Genomic DNA, 21,313 nt, shown 5'->3' with positions numbered 1-21,313 from the left:
GCTACAAGCTCTAGAAAAAAAAATGAAACCTAGATAATTATTTTATTACCAAAAAATAAAAAATCCGTTGGTTGTAAATGAGTTTACAAAACCAAGTACAATAGTGACGGTACCATAGAACGATATAAGGCAAGATTACCATGAAATCCTAAATCCCAAATGATACACTCAAATCTACGGTATAGATTATTATGAAACTTTTGCACCGGTAACCGAAATGAATACCGTGAGAATTCTATTCTCTATTACCGTAAATAATAGTTGGGACATTTATCAAATTGACGTAAAAATGCTTTTATTTAAGTAACACTCAAAGAGGAGGTGCACATAACAATACCATCCGGTCATAAATTGGAAATAAATTCCAATTTAGTTTGTAGGCTAAATAAATCAATCTACGGATTAAAGCAATCTTCACAGGCATGGTATGACAAACTAAGCTCATTTTTATTAACTTGTAATTTCAAAATAGATAGTGTCGACCACTCTTTGTTCACCAAAATTGATGGTAGATTAACAACCTTAATCTGGATTTATGTGATGACATCATAATCACTGGGAGTCATTATCAATAAATTCAAAAAAAAAACAATTGAGGGAAAATTTGAAATTAAGGACCTCGGATATCTAAAATATTTTCTAGGAATATAAATAGCATGATCATGAGAAGACTTATTTATTTTGCAAAGAAAATACACATTTGACTTATTAAAAGACATCGGTAAAATATGTTGTAAGCTGGCCTCTACCCGGATAGATAATAAATGAAAAATAAATATTGAGGATGGTGAACCATTAGAAGATATAAATCAATTTTAAAGACTTGAAGGAAAATTGATCTATCTTAACGTAACTCGACCGGATATTTCTTTTTCGGTTAGCCAAATTAGCAAATTTATGTATGCTCCAAGAACATCACATTTAGAAGCAATAAATAGAATTTTAAGATATTTAAAAGGAACACCCGGAAAGAGAATTTTGATGAAAAATAATAATCCTAATAACCTATATGGCTATTCCGATGCAGATTGACCGGAAACTTCGATGAAAATCGACAACCGGTTTTTACACATTTGTAGGTGAAAATTTAGTCACATAGAAAAGCAAGAAACAAAATGTCGTGGCACGATCAAGCGTCGAGGCAGAATATCGGGCCATGGCATCAACCGCGAGTGAATTGACATGGATTAAGCAAATCCTTACGGATATGAGAATTAAAATTCAAACACCAATGAAATGTTTTGTGACAATCAAGCGGCACGACACATAGCATCCAACCCGGTGTTTCACAAGAGAACAAAACACATCGAAGTGGATTACCACTTTATTAGAGAAAAAATTCAAGCAAAGAAAATAGAAATGCCATTTGTATGAAGTGAAGAACAATTGGCGGATATATTCACAAAATCACGAACGTTTTCTACGCAATTTTCTTTTTCAAATGAGATCCATGATAACATACTCTCGACCTCGTCGTCACACAAGTATTTATATCTCGTCGTGAAAGTATTTATACCTATACTTGCAAATATTTTTTACATATGACACTGGCTGATATGTGAAAGTATTAATATCAAGTATTACAAGTATTTATACATCGTATAAATACTACAAATATTAATATCAAATATTTATACATCGTCGTGAAAGTATTTATACTTATACTTACAAATATTTATACATACAATATGTAAAAAATACTTGAATAATCACCTCGTATACGTTTACCATGATTAATATTTTTTTGTATGGATAAATAATTTGTGGGGATCATAGTACAACCTCTAATTTTAGATGTGGACCTGGTAATTTTAGAAGTATTTAAATAATTAGTGGGAATCATAGTACAACCTCTAAATAATTATCACCTTTCTTATTTAACGTGACCCTTTAATTTTAGAAGTGTTTAAATAATTAATGGGACCATAAAACAATATTTCTATATTGTAGCTGTGGGAATAGAGAGAGATAGGAGTGTGGGAATGAATATAATTATTATAATAACTGAATACATACATCGAGTACGGCGAGAAGATTAGGGGTGTAAACAGATATGGATAATCCGCTCCATATTCGCTCCATATCCGAAGATTATTCGAATCCGGATAAAATGGATACGAATAATTTTGGATACAGATATGGATTTTTTTTTGCATATGGTGAAATAATGGCGGATGCGGATAATTTTATGAAGGTGTAAACAGAGTGGATATCCGGATTCAGAAATTGCTCCCAACTGGCTCCGATTTTACTGTTCCGGATAGAAGTTGTTATATAATTATTCATTTCAGTATTGGTTGTGGGATAAATGATAATACGATCTGGTTTCCTATTTAATCTCTTTTTCGCCGGTGATGATGCTACAATAGAGCTATTTTTTTTTTTTAATTTACCTGCATTTCTTCACTCTCTGTTCTTCTCCATTCAAGATTTTAGCTCGTGACTATAGTGTAGTCTGCTTTTAGTCTCGATTAAATTAGTTTTAATTCTTGTTTCAAGACAATAATAAGGTACTATTTATCATATTTTTATTTGTATTTTAAAGTGTATAAATTAATTATCCGAAAAATTATTCGTTTCATATCCGTATTTGAATCCGTACCCGTATCTGTTTAAAGCGGATTTGATTTTAAATATTTTTGATATATATTTACTATCCGTATCCGTATCCGTATCCGTTCATTGAAAGACGGATACAGAAATAGTATTAGCATTATCCGCTCTGAATCCGCTCCCTTTTCACCCCTGGAGTAGATACATCCTAATAGCAGTTGGAATTTCCCAAGTAATTGTACTAGTGGCAATGCAGATATATACCGTGCATCTTCTGAAAAATTTCAAGCGTTTATTCTCAGGGAAGCTCGTTCTTCTTTTTGTTAGAACCCGAAGTCCTGATCGAAGTCAGAGCATTCATACGGTAACATGTCAACAACCACGCTAGTATAAATGTACATTCTAAACAGACCAATTACTCGGGTCAACTCAGTATATATTACAACAGAAACAACTGAACAATATTTTATGTGACTGCAACAGCCACGTCCTACAATTTCTGAGAGGCTTCCGAGCAAATCCCTACTCTAACCAACCCAGATTTTTTCTTTTTTCTACCAAGTCTTTTATATAATCATAATATTTGTGAAAGTCTACTGGCCCCACCAGTCCCTTGGTCTATATAAATCGTTTTCCACACAGCCTTATGAAACACACCCCACACTCGGCTGAAAACCTGAAACACAACAAAAGCAAATTAATTTTTCCTCTTATATATACTCAAGCTCAGCTCTCCAGTTTTAAGTCAATAAAAAGTAATTAACAGCAAATGGCACCAGACAGTTCCTTGACCTTCCGTGTCCACAGGCGCAATGCAGTGCTTGTCGGTCCTGCTGAGCAGACACCGCACGAGTTCAAACGTCTGTCCGACATAGACGACCAAGAGGGATTGCGGTTCCACATCCCCGTGATCCAGTTCTACCGCTACAACCCGTCCATGAAAGGCAGGGATCCTGCCAAAGTTATCCGGGATGCCTTAGCCAAGGCATTGGTCCCGTACTACCCGTTTGCTGGCCGTCTAAGGGAACTCCAAGACGGATCGAGGAAGCTGGTGGTTGAGTGCACCGGTGAGGGTGTTCTGTTCATCGAGGCTGATGCTGACGTGTCTCTCGAGCAGTTCGGTGATTTGCTGCAACCACCTTTTCCATGTTTAGAGGAGCTTCTGTTTGATGTCCCTGGCTCGAGTGAAGTGCTTAACTCACCTTTGCTCTTGATCCAGGTATGGTATCTATATATGGGCACTTTATGTGTACCTATGCATGTTAATTTTTTTTTTGTCCTTTTAAAAGTTCTGATTGATGAAATCATCAAGGTGTAAATCTTCCATATAATGGCTAATAAATGGGCCAATTTCCTGGTCGAATAAAAAAATTTAAAATATAGTAAATATTTTGGATATATAATTGGAAAAAAAAAGTATAATATATGATTAGATGAAACATATATGTGATTCGGTAATTAGGGGGACAGCAAGTAGGTTCGGTGTCTGAACTTGCAAACAGTTAGTTAATGTTTGAAGGGCACCTTATAATTTCCTTTATTAGACCGATATACGTCCTTGAGCTCAATTATTCATGAGCTGATAGTCACAGAAAACAATATTCGCTCTCACCGAATTTTAAAATTATTATTGCATATATGCATGCAGTCCATTCAGTAGTACTATCGTTGTCACGTTTTTTTTTTTTTTCTTATTGCTTCTTTTTTGACAAATAAAATATTATTTTTTCATTGCAGAATATATAAAATTTAATTAATTTATGCTGCTCAAATATCAGATTAATTATCAGCTTAACTCCTTTGCTCAATTATATGTTGTGCAGGTAACGAGGTTGCAGTGTGGTGGTTTTATATTTGCTTTGCGGCTCCATCATGCCATGTCAGACGCACAAGGCCTGGTCCAATTCATGACTGCCGTTGCCGAGATGGCACGTGGCCATTTAACCCCTTCCATCCCCCCAGTTTGGTCACGAGAGCTTCTTCAAGCACGATCCCCACCATGCCCATCCTTCGCGCATAGGGAGTACGATGTGGTCGAAGACACCAAAGGCACTCTCATGCCCCTTGATGACATGGCACACCGCTCATTTTTCTTTGGCCCCCGTGAGATTGCTGCCTTGCGCAAGCACACCCCTCATCATCTCCGCAACAAAATCTCCACATTTGATCTCCTAACTGCTTGCCTGTGGAAATGCCGCACGGCTGCCCTTTCCCCTGATCCAGATGAGGAGATGCGTATCATTTGCATCGTCAATGCTCGTGGCACCAAAAGCGGTCTTAATCTCCCCGACGGATACTATGGCAACGCCTTTGCTTTCCCTGTGGCCGTCTCCACAGCAGATAAGTTGTGCAAAAATCCATTGGGTTATGCGTTGGATTTGGTCCGAAAGGCCAAGTCAGAGGTAAACCACGACTACATGCGTTCAGTGGCTGACCTTATGGTGTTGCGAGGCCGGCCCCACTTCACAGTGGTGCGTGCATACCTTGTGTCAGATGTTACTCGTGCTGGGTTTGGAGATGTGAATTTCGGATGGGGAAAGGCCGTCTATGGTGGACCAGCTAAAGGTGGGGTGGGGGCCATTCCTGGTGTGGCTAGCTTTTATATTCCTTTCACCAATGCAAAGGGCGAGAATGGAATTGTGATACCAGTTTGTTTGCCGGGGCCGGCAATGCCAAAGTTCATGGTAGAGCTTGACACTCTCCTCAAACAGCCAGCGGAGAGCATCGATGAGCAAGCTGAGTTTGCTGTTCTCAGGTCTGCACTTTAAAGAATGAACATAACATCTACAATTCTGATATACTCTGAGCTCTAAATTTTGTTCCTTGTCGTGTGTTTATAAATTATGATTTGCATAAGAGCAGATATTAAGCTCTATGTATACATGCTATATTTCTTTTTTATAAGAGCGTAATTAATGCTTTCTGATAAGTCACTTGTATATGTGCAATACTTGTAATTACATTGTACCTGTTCGGTAGGATGGATTTAGCCTCCTTTGTCTTCCTTAAGATCTTAAACTAGCCGAACAGGTCTGCCTTAGACAAGCTTAAATTGTCTCCTCAACAGATTTGTCGAAGGAAGCTCCCTCCCCTCCTTAAAAATTGACCCTCCTTTGCGCCTCCTTAGACGTCAAATTTGTGTTTCTTTTCACAATTTTACCCTCAACAGCTCAGCTCCTTAAGGAGCCTCACATACTTTTTGAATATTTTATTGTCTTCTTCCTCTCTTGGAGGGACGACTCCCTAGACTTGAGAAAGAAAAGAGACGACTCTCTCCGGCGTAAATTGGTGGCAATCTAACAATAAAAAATCCAATCCGACAGCTCCACCTTATTCGCACCGAGACGCTCTCTCCATTGACACCTCATTTTCCTCATTTGACCGGTATCCATCTCCTCCTCCTAACAAAGTTTGTCCATATTTTGTAGTTTCGTTGTTTTTTTTTTTTGGCATTGGATATCCATCGCTACCAATGTTTGATTATGTGCTCCAAAGATGTGATTTCCCATCGCAACAATTATGTAATAAATATGCTTGCTGTAGCTTTTTGGTGTTGTTTATTTTCTAGTTGTTTTCCTCCATGCTTCCCCTCCTTTTGGAATTTTTGTTTATACAATAGAGGGGAGCTCTTTTTGAGTTTCATGTATTTTAAATGTTCTTCTGTTGGTTTCTTATTAGTTAGAAATTAGTTAGAAATTGGTTTCTAGGGGCCTAGATGTTGTTCTCTTTGTATACTGGCATGACACCCTGCCACTGGAAGGCATAAGATACTAAAGTTGGGATAAATGGGAATTTGAGAATTTCTTGTGTATTTGAGAATTTTTTTGCATATATGACCATTTGATTTTAGATTTTTTTGTCGTTTTGTTGAACATTATTTGATTTTGAACTTAAATAAACTAGTTGATATAATTAATAGATTTCAATTAATATAGTTGCTGGTACCAATCTGCACTCTTAGGGAATTGTCTCAAGCTGATTTATATCGAATCTAATGGTTTAGTACCAATAAACAAACATTTAGTGCCAGTGGTAAACAAAAATTTAGTGTCAGTGTTTACTGGTACATGTAATTAGTACTTAAACTTCCTTAATTAAAGGTTGTGTGAGATAACATAATTTTATGAAAAAAAAAACATTGAGGGTAATTTGGTCTTTATACATAAAACACATATTTTATTCACCCATGTTACATTCTTAATCCATAAAGTTGTTGCCGAACACCAACTCCTTAGTGGAGATTAAATTGTTAAGTACCAACTTCTTGAGCCAAGCTGCCGAACACACTCATTGTTCTCTGCGTACAAAAGTGCACTAGTGATTTGGATTTGTACTAAATTTCAAAGACTATTAAATATACATTAGAGTTTTGAGTTAATTTTTTCCCAATATCCAAATTGGCTTAACAAGTTGCATGTGGTACTGGCACAAATATCTTTCAAGTTCCAGTTAATACAGCTGATCCATTTTCCTAGCCTAAATAATTTGGGTTACAAATTTAATTACATTGAACGAGCAAACAAATCTTAAAAACGTTTGTGCTGAAATTGCTAATAAACACATAATGTATACACTTAACACAGCAAACAAATCTTTCCCATTCAAAAATTCAAATAGGATGGTTTTAGGATTCGCCACACATAATTGATCTTACACATATTTGTCCAATAATTCTTTGAGAAATGAAAATCATTCCAACTTCGGTGACTTGAAAAGAAAATCAAAAGAAAAATATCTTCACCTCTTGGATTGATACCGTGTACCAGTATGATTTCGTAGCTTCATCATGAGAAATGCACGCAAAATCTGTATTAATAATTTGGAGTCACAAGTGAAAGACGAAACGAAGGGGTAAAATTGATCGATTTTGTAGCCCAACCATTTTCTTCTTTGTTTTTAATTCTTTATATCATGCTCATCTGCATCTTTTTAACCAGGCCAGTTAAGTGCTAACTGGTTATAACAAAGCCATATGTGATAATACAAAAACAAACAAGAAAATGGAAACTGAGGCTGATCTTAGTGAGTTAAAAAATACACGTGTTTGCACGGTATGTACGTGATATTGGCAAAACACAGCACCACATGACACGATACAACACATGACACGAGCTTGATGCCCCGTGGGCGTGCCAGTTAGGGGATTTCGCCAATTCAGCAAAGTTAAACACGGTTACACGACATTATCAGCATTATTTTTTAGTTCACAAACTATAGGAGATAAGTAAAAATTTAAATCGGGAACCATCCTACCAAACAAAGCATCTTTCATTTAATGGCCCAGAAGTGTAAAAACACAACTAATTCCATTATTCCAACTTCTCTGACAAAACCTCTTTTTTATGAAATGCCACCAAATTTCTCAGTAATTACAGACCACATTGATTTTTGTTGTTTCCTTGTAATAATGTGGTAGGTAGCAATTGACAGTAGCTATAGTATTCAATTTGCAAGTGGCGTACCACTCTTATATGGAAGACATTACCAAGCATTCTTTCGTTATCCAGCAACCACTATGCTAAATTTGCTGTATTTAAGTTCAAACTTATTAATCAATAAGAGCCTTAGTTTAGTTAGGCTAAGAATATAAAATTCCAAAGAAAACAAAAACAGAAAAAATATACAAACAAGAACTTCTTTTCATTAAAAACCTTGTACCAAAGTATAATGGACAAGGAAAGTATATTTCAGTTAGTTCAGCTAGCAAATCTAAAACTAACGGTAGTTGGGGAAGCCAATTCAATAACTAAATGCGTTAGCTTGACAATCATACAAATTACAAATTCATAATCAAGATTAAATCACAAAAAAGCTGCCATTATAATTATTAAGCTTTTAGAGTAGAAGTACGCCATTGATAAATGACAATTCAGCATGACCAATTTAAAACTTCAAGTATTTTGCAATCTTTCCAAAGAAACTAAACCAATTGGTACTTACTTTTTACTTGGTAGTTAATGAATGACAATTCAGAGTCTGCTTTCTTCACAGCGATGTGAAATGAAAAACTACAATCAAATTAGTTTTGATGAAGACAGATTTCTTTAATGTTAGTCATTAATTGGGTCAATATGAGAACTCAATTAATGCTTAAATGAGAAAATAACTCACAAATAAGTGTAACTTTTCTCAGAGGAATTAGATCGAGCACCTTGAGAGCGGTAGAAGGGGAGAGTAGAAGGTGACGCAAACCGGCTCGGATTCAGTTGATGCAAGGCGGGATCCGGCGGATCCATCAGCGAGCTAAACGGAGATCCGATCGATTTGGTTCGGTTCCCGACCTGCACCAAGCGAATCCGAAGCGGCGGCGATCCATTTCAATTTTTGTTCGATAGACAGGGCACAATCCAGTCGGCAAGAGTTTGAGAGGCAGATATTTAATTACTGCGTCACACTCTTCACACACTCCGCGATGCTGCCACGTGGCAGTTTGATCTCAAGTGATTGAAGGGTGTCTGACTGGGTGAGTGTATCTCAAAATATCTCTAATTTTCGATGAGATATTTTCAATTGAGTGAGTCTATGGTACTATGCATATTACGATTTGTTAATGTGTTACGGCTCTCTATATTAGAGTTTTCAAATTTTAACAGTCGATCTGAACCGTTCATCTTGTTCTCCATATTAATATGTGTTTGGAGGCCAAATTTTACATTTTTTGAAACTTTTTTACTATTTTTTTAGATTTATTGAAAATCACTGTTTTTGGATGGTCTAGAATTTTCAGATCAAGTGATTTTCTAAATATCTAAAAAAATAGTAAATTTTTTTTCAAAAAATGTAAAATTTGGTCTCCAAACACATATTAATATGGAGAACAAAATGAACGGTTCGGATCGACCGTTAGAATTTGAAAAATCTAATATAGAGCCGTAGCACGGTAACAACCCGTGATATGCATAGTACCATAGACTCACTCTTTTCAATTTATTTAAAGTCATATTAAAATTTTAAAATCCAAGGATCCAATGATCTATCATATATAGGAATATGTTAGCATGCTATGCATAGCATAGAGCCCCTCCATGCAACGCCTTGGAGTTTGACTTTTCAAAATCCTAACAGTCGATCCAAATCGTTCATCTTGTTCTCCATATTAATATGTGTTTGGAGACCAAATTTTACATTTTTTGGAATTTTTTTACTATTTCTTTAGATTGATTGAAAATCGCTGTTTTCAGCAAATCTGGACCATAAAAAAACAGCGATTTTCAATAAATCTAAAGAAATAGTAAACAAATTCCAAAAAATGTAAAATTTGGTCTCCAAACACATATTAATATGGAGAACAAGATGACCGGTTCGGATCGACCGTGGCGTTGCATGGAGGGGCTCTATGCTATGCATAGCATAGAGCCCCTCCATGTAACGGCTCAGATTTCGAGTTTTCAAAATTCTAGCGGTCGATCTGAACCGTTCATCTTGTTCTCCATATTAATATGTGTTTGGAGACCAAATTTTACATTTTTTGGAGTTTTTTTACTATTTCTTTAGATTTATTGAAAATTCCTGTTTTCAGCAAATCTGGACCATAAAAAAACAAGGATTTTCAATAAATCTAAAGAAATAGTAAAAAACTTTCAAAAAAATGTAAACTTTGGTCTCCAAACACATATTAATATGGAGAACAAGATGAACAGTTCGGATCGACCGTTAGGATTTTGAAAACTCGAAATCCGAGCCGTTGCATGGAGGGAATATGTTAGCATGCTATGCATAGCATAGAGCCCCTCCATGCAACGGCTCGGATTTCGAGTTTTTAAAATCCTAACGGTCGATCCGAACCGTTCATCTTGTTCTCCATATTAATATGTGTTTGGAGACCAAATTTTATATTTTTTGAAATTCTTTTACTATTTCTTTAGATTTATTGAAAATCGCTGTTTTTTTATGGTCCATATTTGCTGAAAACAGGGATTTTCAATAAATCTAAAGAAATAGTAAAAAAATTTCAAAAATTGTAAAATTTGATCTCCAAACACATATTAATAGAAGGTTAATAATTGCATGAAGGTCTCCAAACTCGAAGCCTTGGATTCCATTAGAAATAGAAGGTTGATAATTGCATGAAGATGAAGCTCACCATCTAGGAGAAAAGAGACAACAAATTAGAAAAAATTACAGAATTTGTTCAGTACCATTTTGCACTATCTCGTGGCCAAATTTATAAAAAAAAATGAAGCAAGAAAGCAAGAAAAATAAATAAAAACTTTGCAACTTAATCATGCAAGGAAATATTCAGCAAATAATGAAAACAAAAATGAAAAATTTCTTTATTAGACTTGATGATGAGCCTCTTGGAATCTAGGGTTTCGTCGAGTGGGCAAGAGGGGTCAAGGAGAGGCTGTGTGTGAGAGAGAGGGGGTGGCGAAGAGGGGGTTAGGTGGCGCGGAGGGGAGAGAATGGTGGTGGCGGAGGAGTGCGAAGTGTGGTGGCGAAGATGTTCAGGAGTAAAGAGGAACTTAGAAAGAGAAGAAAACTGGAGGCGATGGAGAAAACTAGAAGCGAACTAGAGAGATTTTTTTCGTTGAGGAGTTTTTAATCCAGTCCGTTGATGAATATGGTTGATCTACGGTTTAAAATTGGAGGTTCAGTTGAGGCATGAAAAATTGAGGCAGTGGAACCCTCCTCTATATATATATATTTTGTAAGGAGGGTTCAAATGCTTTCATTTTGTGTCTCCACTAGGGCTTCATAAAAAATTTGTAGTTCGTGATTCGATTTGAGTTTGATTTGAAAAAGTTTGTAAAAAATTTGATTCGAAATAGTTCAAAATTAATTCAAACCAAATTCAAACTAGACCTGGTTCGTTCAAAATAGGTTCGCGAACTATTATATTTCGAAATTCAAAGTAACGTGATCCGTTGTTTTATGCTGATGACTTATGTTCACTGATGACTTAAAAGTTAAAACATAAGGTCGTCCAGTCATAAGTCATAACTCTTGCTCTCAGTTCTAAAACTCTAGACGACTTTTACTTCTCGCTTTCGGCGACTATGATCACTCTTCCTTGTTGTAAAAAAGTTCGTAAAAGATTCGAAATTGAGTTCGTAAAAAAATCAATTTGAAATTAATTCAAATCAAACTTAGTTCGAAATTAATTCAAGCCAAACTCAGACTGGAGTAAGTTTGATTCGGTTTGATTTGTTTGTAGCAGTCTCCACTATGTCTCCATTTTTTAAAACTTTAATAACTCAAAATTTAAAACTTTAATAACTCAAAATTTAAAACTTAAAAATCAAAATAAGACCGTCAGATGTGACCTATGTTATTTTTTTCTATGTGCTCATAAAAATTTATGACATTTCATTTTTATTTTTATGTGAATCAATAAGTTGAAAAATCAACGTCTAGAAATTATCCACATTAGTACGTTTTTTACAAGCTCTTGATGACAACCAAAATAAAATTGAAATGTCATAACTTTTTTCACGTGCATAGATAAAATGCTATAGATCACATCCAATGGTTTTATTGTGACTTTTAAGTTTTAAATTTTAAATTATTAAAATTTTAAGAAATGAAAGTATGATAGAGACAAAAAAAAAATGAAGGCATTTGAACCATCCTCATATGTTTTAGATCCATATACACATTCCATCATGCGGAACACAATCAAATTATCAGATTATAAATATCCATTGACAGACTTATTCATGTGACTGGTAAAGTTTTTTTCTTAATCAAATTAGTTATTTAGCAAGTTTTTCCACATTAATTTTAAATATTTCCATTCCTACAATTTTAATATTAATTGTGGTTTCATAGTCTACAAAGTGGGTTGGATTTTCTATTTACTTATCTATGCCACGTCACATGTATTTTTGTCCTTCCTACCATCTTCTTCTTTGATAGTTTGTATAATCCAAGGGTTTACAATTTTTGTTAAAATATAAAAAAAATGACGCATTATGCTTCTATAGGTTGCTTCATTGTCTGCTGGGTCAACACAATCTATTTTATGAATTAGTTATGCAATTCTCTATCGAATTTTTTATACATATTTTGGCGTTGTAATAAATTTAGTTGTCTTTATTATACTTCAAACATTTAATTTTGAGTGAGACTATGATATTGTGGATAGCATAGTTTTGTTTATGATATACTGTAGATCAATATCTTTGTTTTCAAAATTCAAACAGTTGTTCTGAATTGTTCAACTTTAACATGATCTCTACATGAAAATTTACTAGTAGATCAAATTTTATATTTTTTACAAACATTTTTAGATAGATAGAAAATTACTTGATTGAAATATTCTAGACATTCAACAGCAGTGACTTTCTATTTATATAGAATTTAAAAAAAAAAATGTCAAATTTAGTTTGTAAGTTTATTTTCATGCGAAAATCATGTTGATTGGCTTCAGATTGATTATTTAACTTTAAGAATAAAATTATTAATTTATGGTACAAATAAATTGATGCTATACATAGTACTACAGCCTTACTCTTTAATTTTTGAGAAAATTTCTAGTGTATCATGGAAACTTTTAAAATAGCCAATTTTCCCATGAAAATATCTTAATATCCAATATTTCCATAACAATTAAACATTATTCATCTCCTTCTATACAATAAATTTGTATTTTAGATAAATATACCCTTTCCTTTCAAATAGAGACGTCCCTTTAAATTAACAACATGATTGAATTGAATAAGAAATGAACCAAAATTGATGGATTGTTGAAGAAAGAAATGAATATATCTGTCTAATATCCAATCCGTATCTGGAAAAAAAAAAAGCGGATACAGATATGGTTTTATCACTATCTGACCCGTATCCAATCAGTTTGCACCCCTAGCTGAGAATAAAAGGACATTACCTAAAGACGACACTCGTACACATGCAAAAATGTTGGGACTTCAGCTTAGCAATATTGCATTTAGTAATAGAACAAAAAATATTTATTTGTCCGATGATAATTACATTCTTGGAACCGAGATCCCCTCACTCATCAAACAAAAGACAAAAATGAGATTTAACCAAGTGGAAAAATAAACCAAGCAAACAGAGAAGAAAACAAAACCACTCATAGACAGAATGACTACAGCATATACATAGGCTCTGTCAGTTATGGATACTCCAAAATACAGTTCGCAAATGCCTCAAGCTACTAAGAAGACCACAATTTAGCCAGATCACACTAAACAAATCAGTACAAATAAAAACCAAGGCCCAAGCCCTGACATACACAGCATTTCATCAAACACTTAAGCTGCCAGGACTATGATAACGATAAGAAGCACAACTCCGAAGATAACCAAAAGCAAGCACATCTGCATGCATTAAAGGGTTGAAAAAATTAGCTAAGATCTAAATACAACCAAGTATGCATGACATTCATTGACACAAAGGAAACTGACCCCAATAAATTAAATTGGGAAAATTTCTCATGTGCCCATGTAAACTTTTAAAATAGCCAATTTCCCCATCAAAACAACATAATATCCTATATCCCCATGAAAACTTTACATTATTTCTTTTATCCCCTTTCATCTATTTAACTCTTTATTTAATTATTTTAAATATTATTTTGACAACTATACCCTTAGGTAAGGACTCCGGTACCCTTTCCTGAGGATGATCCCTTTTAATCCCAAGAGAAAAACTAATGGCGCTCTCTAATCACCGCCTGGTCATTGAAAATGGGAGAAGGTGAGGTTTGACCTGGTCGATTGAGCAATAAGAGATGAGACTTCATATTGAAGATTAGATGAGGATCATGACACCTTGAAGGTGCTACCTTACCAGTCAAATAGATGTGACATGCTGACAGCGCTGACATGCATGATGCTGTCAATTGGTCAAACCATGGTGTACCTCGGCAGGACCTAGACCAGATCAATTAACTAAATTAGGATGGGAGGAGTTAGAAAACAAGTTGAACATGTAAGTGCAACATGAACTTGACGGGCTGGCATGTTGATAAGCTGTGAAACACATAAGAGGGCGTTGTATCAGATTAGGTCCCAAAGCCGTGCCAACAAGAGTATTGTATCCGGCTACCAGCATCTCCAACACATTCTAATCCATCTGGACATGTGTTTGAACGTGATAGGAGCCTGATTAGCAGTAGGATCTATGCATTTCAATTTTTTTAAGTTCGATAATGAAATGAATGTCTTCATTAAGTTCAGATTAACCCTTCAATCTTTTGGATGTTTTTTTTACTTTTTTCTTTTGATCTTTTGATGATACTTTTTATTAACAAAGTATTTTTTACGCCTAAAAAAAATATTATGATCTTATCAGAAAAAAGGGTTTTACAAAGTTTATAAAAAAATGACTTGGTATCTTTGATGTATAAAATAAGTATCTCCAAGGATTTCCTTGCATTTCTTTTATTTTTTTATATTTCTCATCTATCTCAGATTCACTTCATAATGGAGCTTGCTTTAATGCTTAAAGTTTATCAATGTTAATATAATATTATTGATGAAGTGAGGCTTTTCCTTCTAGATTTTTTTTCTGTCATAGCTTGTAAATGACATCTGAATACTCTTCTTCTTTTTCTGATCTCTTCCTCTTTTTCTAAAAAAACTTTGCATTAATGAACATAAGGACCAGGGTTTTCACATAAAGAGTTGTCATACCATCTCCTTCTTATGCCCTTTTACTTTATGTTGCATCTTTTCACCTTTCGATGTTTGGGTATGTTACTGCAACCTAATACCAGCTTCTGATACCACTATACCAGAAAAAATAATAATGGAAAACAAAAAGAAACTCTGTTGGTACCAGTATAAATAACATTTATATTTTCACTTTGATTTTTGCAAGTATTTATTGGTTGTGAATTTGAACTTGCCAATTTTTTTTATAGATGAAGGACACTTAGATACACATTATTCTCAATTTGTGTATTTTTCTGGGTAGTGGATAAAAAGATAAAAGGATTTTCGTATTCAGCTGAAATTTTGAATAAACTGAGACATGCGACTAGTGCTGGAAATGAAAAGGGGAGACAAGAGAGGGCATGCCAGTGAAAACGAGAGGAAAGAGCGGGAGAGGCTTGACTATCTAGGTTCAGTGAGAGGAGAGGGCGGGAGAGACGTCAGGGAGATGTACAGGGTGCGCCATTGTTTTTGCTGGGGTGTTTAGTTGGAGAAAGAGTACCGACTAACTTAGACAGACAGTGAAAGGGAAGGGTGTATTTGTCCAAATAATATTTAAAATAATTAAATAAATTTAATAGATAAAAGGGAATAAAATAAATAATATAAAGTTTGTATGGGGATATTGGATATTATGTTGTTTTGATGGGTAAATTGGCTATTTTAAAAGTTTATATGGGCACAGCAGAAATTTTCCCTAAATTAAACCTCAAGTTAACCCAATTTAAAGCAAAATTATTCTTTGTAGATATAATAAGCCAAAAGCTGGAAAATTAAGTGAACACACACAAGGTTGCATATGAATCATACGAACTGGCAGACTTCTAGGTGAGAAATGAAAACTTCAGGAGTGACACCAATATAAAGTGACAAGTATGAAAAATTCAGGAGTGGTGAGAAATGAATTACCAGAGATGAATTAGACTTCTGGGTTTTGGAGGCCTTGGCAAGCTGAGTCTTCGCCTGAGTAGTTGCTGCTGCTGCATTCTCTATGTTGGAGTCTATATCATCTGCAAAAGAATGAGCAATTACCCCCAAAAGGGAGAATAAGAAAGTGAACAAAATCAAAAATAGAAAAGTAAAAGTATTAAGTGATTAAAAGAACACAAACCAATGACAGCGCCTTGTTCATGAACAAGTACAGCGAGGTCCTTGAAGATTTCATTGACTTCACCAATTTGGTTTTGTATCTCCTGAATACCTTGATCCCTCTCCTCTATTATCGCCTCATTAAATGCTATCTCATTGTCAAGCAACAGAACCTCCTGCCTGCATAGCATCTTAAATTATACTTCCCTATTTGTCTGCCTTTTACTATAATACAATAATCGAGCAATATAGCGTCAATAAAATGCAGCTCTATTTACCTCCTTGATTCTACAAGTGCAGCACGCTGTTCCGGCGTCCTGTCTGAACCTACATTGATCTCACCTGCTGTATAACTGCACCAAGACAAAGGAGACTTAGCCGTTTGGCACAGCAGACTTAAAATAGTTCCACACACAAAGAAGATTAATATGAAACCTAGAGGGAAGAACAGCGTGGGGAACAAATGGAGCATATGCTGTTTCTCTCTGAACAGCAAGATTCTGAGCCTTCTGAAACTCCTGCATAATTGCTTTGAAATCTTTTGCCAGCTTTGCATCTGCTATCTTCTTACTTGCCTGCATTGCATAATTAAATAAATTTGAATCTAAATGTAAGGATTGAAAATAAAAAATAAAAATGGGGTGCTTACACTAATTTCACTGTTCTTATCAGCTTCACTGGCTAACTTGAGCTTTTCTGTTGTATTTTTTATTAGCTGAAGAATTTGAAGCCTCGTCTTGTGCCTGCCAACACAACAAGCTAATAAGGCAAACCACACCAAAATAACTTCAAGAAAATTATAAGATCTAAGTATATGCCGGTAACAATAAATGAATTTGTAGAAATTTACTAATTTGCATGCTACTCACAGAACATGTCTATCCTTTCTTCATGCCAAATGAAAACAAATTTACATGTCAAAAGTGACTATTCACAAGACCGAACACTTCAAGCAATTCATTTATAAAACACATTCCCCTGAAAGGAACTCAACCCCCCTCAATCCATAATTTATAAGTACCATTTACAACTAAATTAATGCAGATAATGCTCCCTTTGTACACAACAACATTAACAAAAAGGTAAAATAAAATTATACTGTCAATATCACAATACATGTTCTACCAATTTTCCAGAATCATTCATTCTAAACGCCAATAAAGCTTGAGAAATCTAAATTCCGGGAGCCCAAAAATTGGGTCAAACATAAAAGTCAACTGAGACAATATGAACCCTGGTCACAAACCAAATTATATATCAAATTCTCAAATTCTCATCGACTAAATGTTATCAATTGCAAACGAAAGATAAAGAGAGAGAAAGCGAGACAAACAGCTTATCGCGGAGCTCAGGGGTGTCCTTGGGGGTGCCGAGGGTGTTGACGAGACGCTGAAAGGCGCCGACGTGCGTCGTAATCTGAAAAACCCCCGACGCAAGCGCCCTCGTCGGATCCTGCTGCTTTCCATTCGACGACGACGTCGATCTCCCTCCCCTCGCCACCAACCTCCCCGATTCCAAATCCTCGAAGCTCATCTTTTCCTCAATTCCCTCCTTTCCTCCTAACCCTAGATTAGTAGAATTTTATTGGATTGAATTTGATTTGATGATGCGCGTAATGCAAGCTAAACCAACAAGGAATTGATTGATTGATTCAACGATCTCAATTTCGCTCTTCGATGGTGATCCGGGGGGTGGAGGGGGTCCGCAACTCCGCTGTTTCCGAGTTGTCTTGATGTCTTTTCGTTTATTAATTCCTATGTTTTACCTTTTCTTGTTCTCTTTCTTCGTTCGTTTTTTTTTTTAATTTTAGTTTTCTTTTTTCTCTAGGGAAAATTTGTTTTATTATTTATCGAGGATATGGTAGTTGAGAAATAATAAATAAATTTATTTAATAAGGGTGTCTAGTTGGAATTTGGAAAGGTAGAGAAAGAATAAGAGACGGCTGGGGTCAATGTGAGTCGTTCGTGTCCCCTCAGGTACCGGAGGTGCAATTGAAAAAAATGAACGGGCCAGATCAATTTCATCCATATCAAACTTAATCCAGTGTGTTGAATCTGTAGAGATCTGCTTTGAGATTCTTTCCAAGTAAAATAGACAGTCCAGATTCACCACTTGCACCTCAGGTACCTGGGGTGATACGGATTCGGGTCAATGTTTGAATGGCATGCTGCGCACGGAGCTGCCTTTTATTGAACAGGCCAGGCTTATATTTTACCAGCTCTTGGGCTCTTAAGCCTAAATCTTATACTCCGCAAGTCCAACTTAGGAAGTCTATTTTTTTTATTTTTCAAAAGATGGAGACATAATTGTTGGGCTGAATGGAGAAGATTAAGAACGGATATCATATAGACATGGTACATTCCAAACCCTCAAGTTTAAAACTCAGTAGGTATATAGAAAAAAAAGTATATAATTTTTTCAAGTTAGAATGGTCGATGAGAGTCGCTTAATATAATCTACATATTTAAATATTGTAGGATATCATATTTTATTATTTTAAATTTTTTAGATTTTTCGAAAAGATGCCTTCAAAAAATTACAATATTTCAATATACATAATGAATTGATATAATTCTAAAAATAATTTGTATGGTAAAAATGGATTTACTTTATATTGTAAACAATGTGTTTACATGAACAATGAATTGTTTACAAGTCATTGTGTAGATTTTGTATATGCTACATACAATTGTGTAGATTATTTTACAGATTTTTTGATATACTTCTAAAAATAATTTCTATTACATTATTTCGATATACATAATGAATTGAGTGATCCAGATTCACTGTTCAAATTTTAAAAATTAAGTGTGGAGCCGAAGTAATTACTTTTTTTTTTACTTCATTAAGCACCTTAACGCAACTCTAATTATCATCTCAAAACGATGCATGCAAAAAAAAAAATTAAAATATATATGAGGGTTCAAACTGTTCCTTTGTTTTTGTGTCTAATTATGCTACACATTTTTATTTTCATTTTCATGAAAATTTTCATGTCTAAATAGATGATTCGAACCATTCAAAATACAATAATTTTGTACTCATTTAAAATAAATCGTAATTTTGTTTTCAGAAAATAGAAAATTTGATTTCCAATCACATTTTAATATGAATATCATTTTGAGCAGTTTGAATTCTCTATTTGAATTTTGAAAACAAAAACAAAAATGTAAGATATAATTAAGACACTAAATTAATGAACATTTGACCCCTCTCCAATATATTTACTTTTCAAAAAGTATAGATAAAACATACGTCCGATAGAATTAAAATATATAGAATAATTAATTCCACGAAGTGAGAAGTCAGCATTGTTTGTCTTGGAGCACAGATAACATTGAAATACAGAAGAAAAATAATCCCACGAAGTGAAAAGTCATCTTTATTTGTTTCAATTGGAGCACGTATAAAAGTAAACCATCGGAAAAATAAATAATTTTATGAAGTGAAAAGTCTGCTTTAATTTATTTTGGACCACCGCACCATCATCTGTTCCTCGCCGATATATAATCAGCTGACGTCCCCTGAGCTTGCATGCGAACGTATAAATGAACCTGGCATACGGAATCTTGCACGAATCAGCAGGGGTGGACCCGATTTTTGTCGGGACGGGGCAGGAATCAGATTCAAACATTTTATCGACTTCAAGCTCATTAGCTTATCGAGTCGAATCAATGCCTTAAAATATTTTTTTTTTATAAATTCACAAAAATAAGATTTGGATTTATTGAAAATAAAATCCATACAAATGTACGTTCTACATGTTAAATCGAGAATTTCGATATGAAGAACGCGAAAAACCTCCAAATGGTTGATTTTATATGGACTTTACAAGATTTAATGCATATTTGGGTGTGTTAGATGACAATCCGACCAGTGGGACCCACTGTCATAGAGCCACCATTTAAATTAATTTGAACTCCTCAATTAATGTGGCCCTTTCATTTTGGGTACATCCATAACACATAGACCAACACATGAAAAATATGAAAAAGTCATTGGCTCACCATAAACTAAGCATATCCAAAAATTAAAATAAAACAAGAAGCATTTTATTGGGTCAATGACATGTGGAATCTCTTTGTAAGATTCTTTTTCCTCCTTTGTTATATGAAAATTAGGTTAAAGAAGATAATTTTTAAAACTACAAAATTCAAAGGAAAGAGAAAATCCCATGGCTTATTCTCACCAGTAATCAAGAGAGAGAACTTGACCCTTTTTCTCCAGAGAGGGGCAACTTAATTTTCAGAGGGGGGCAAAACCGAAATCAACCTATTTTTTCCACTACTTTCAAAAATCAGGAGAGGGCAGCTGCCCCCCATGAACTACACTGAGTCCGCCCCTGTGAATCAGAGACTTATATATATGATCCGAATTAGTCCCAAGTTGAATATATTAAGAGTATGGCTAGCGTGACGTCGTTAATATAAGACATGCAATATTATTGTCTAAAGAACCTATTAAATATACTTTTTTTTTTGCTTCATATTAAATATACTTTTCAAATGATGAATTCTGATTGTAAAAATTTATTGTAATTTGTAAACAATGTGTTAATTTAAAATTTAATCAGTTTTAAATCAAGCAGTAAAAATAAAAAAGATTTATAAGTTATTTTCAATGTATTTTTTTATAATTTTTTGATTAGTTGATTTTAACTAAATAAATTTGAATTTTTAAAATTTTGTACATAAATTTATCACTCGTGAAGTAAATTAATACTTTTAAGAGTTTGAATTCGTTTTAAATATATCACTCATGAAATAAATCAATACATTGAAGAGTTTGCATTCATTGTATGAAGCTTGTATAATATATTATAATATGTTTATAATATTTATGATATTTTACTTCAAATTATATATCAAATTATATATAATTAAAAAAAATAGAGATCAATTGATTCCATCTATTATATATGCCTCCACCTCCAAATAACACAAACATGTCGATGCTACTGATACCACTCAAGTCAAACTCAATATATTAATTATTTTTCTGAAAAGTAATCAAGTATATTAATTATTAGATAGTACATATTAAATTGAGTTATA

At 34.3% G+C, this 21,313-nt stretch overlaps 2 protein-coding genes and 1 long non-coding RNA gene across 3 annotated transcripts; 1 reads left to right on the top strand and 2 right to left on the bottom strand.

The window, feature by feature from the left end:
• Nucleotides 1-2,915: 2,915 nt before the first annotated feature.
• On the top strand, nt 2,916-5,436 carry LOC144558011 (benzyl alcohol O-benzoyltransferase-like). Its single transcript, XM_078306705.1, has 2 exons — nt 2,916-3,772; nt 4,377-5,436. The coding sequence occupies exons 1-2, from the start codon at nt 3,323-3,325 to the stop codon at nt 5,319-5,321; spliced, it is 1,395 nt and encodes a 464-aa protein (XP_078162831.1). The 5' UTR covers nt 2,916-3,322; the 3' UTR covers nt 5,322-5,436.
• Nucleotides 5,437-8,174: 2,738 nt separating this feature from the next.
• On the bottom strand, nt 8,175-9,122 carry LOC144558012 (uncharacterized). The gene is made up of 2 exons (XR_013512833.1): nt 8,678-9,122; nt 8,175-8,561 (listed from the first exon to the last, which is right to left on the bottom strand). It is a non-coding gene; the product is annotated as an uncharacterized LOC144558012 (long non-coding RNA).
• A 4,278-nt stretch (nt 9,123-13,400) lies between these two features.
• Nucleotides 13,401-18,108, bottom strand: LOC144557891 (syntaxin-22-like). The gene is made up of 7 exons (XM_078306525.1): nt 17,593-18,108; nt 16,909-17,002; nt 16,695-16,834; nt 16,538-16,612; nt 16,282-16,439; nt 16,080-16,180; nt 13,401-13,832 (listed from the first exon to the last, which is right to left on the bottom strand). Exons 1-7 carry the CDS (start codon nt 17,790-17,792, stop codon nt 13,767-13,769), a joined length of 834 nt encoding a protein of 277 aa, XP_078162651.1. The 5' UTR covers nt 17,793-18,108; the 3' UTR covers nt 13,401-13,766.
• Nucleotides 18,109-21,313: the final 3,205 nt, after the last annotated feature.

The sequence above is a fragment of the Carex rostrata genome, chromosome 8 (assembly GCF_964058835.1).
Source record: "Carex rostrata chromosome 8, lpCarRost1.2, whole genome shotgun sequence".
Lineage (NCBI taxonomy): Eukaryota > Viridiplantae > Streptophyta > Magnoliopsida > Poales > Cyperaceae > Carex > Carex rostrata.
Note: the sequence above shows the minus strand (reverse complement) of the source record. Positions and strands in the feature narration are given on the sequence as shown.

Excerpts from the sequence above, each read along its gene's own strand:
- LOC144558011 (XM_078306705.1), top strand. The coding sequence starts at position 3,323 with ATGGCACCAGACAGTTCCTTGACCTTCCGTGTCCACAGGCGCAATGCA. Across the intron at positions 3,773-4,376 it reads CACCTTTGCTCTTGATCCAG|GTAACGAGGTTGCAGTGTGG; the intron begins GTATGGTATCTA and ends TATGTTGTGCAG.
- LOC144557891 (XM_078306525.1), bottom strand. The coding sequence starts at position 17,792 with ATGAGCTTCGAGGATTTGGAATCGGGGAGGTTGGTGGCGAGGGGAGGG. Across the intron at positions 17,003-17,592 it reads CCTGAGCTCCGCGATAAGCT|GCACAAGACGAGGCTTCAAA; the intron begins GTTTGTCTCGCT and ends TTGTGTTGGCAG. Across the intron at positions 13,833-16,079 it reads AGAAGTCTAATTCATCTCTG|ATGTGCTTGCTTTTGGTTAT; the intron begins GTAATTCATTTC and ends TAATGCATGCAG.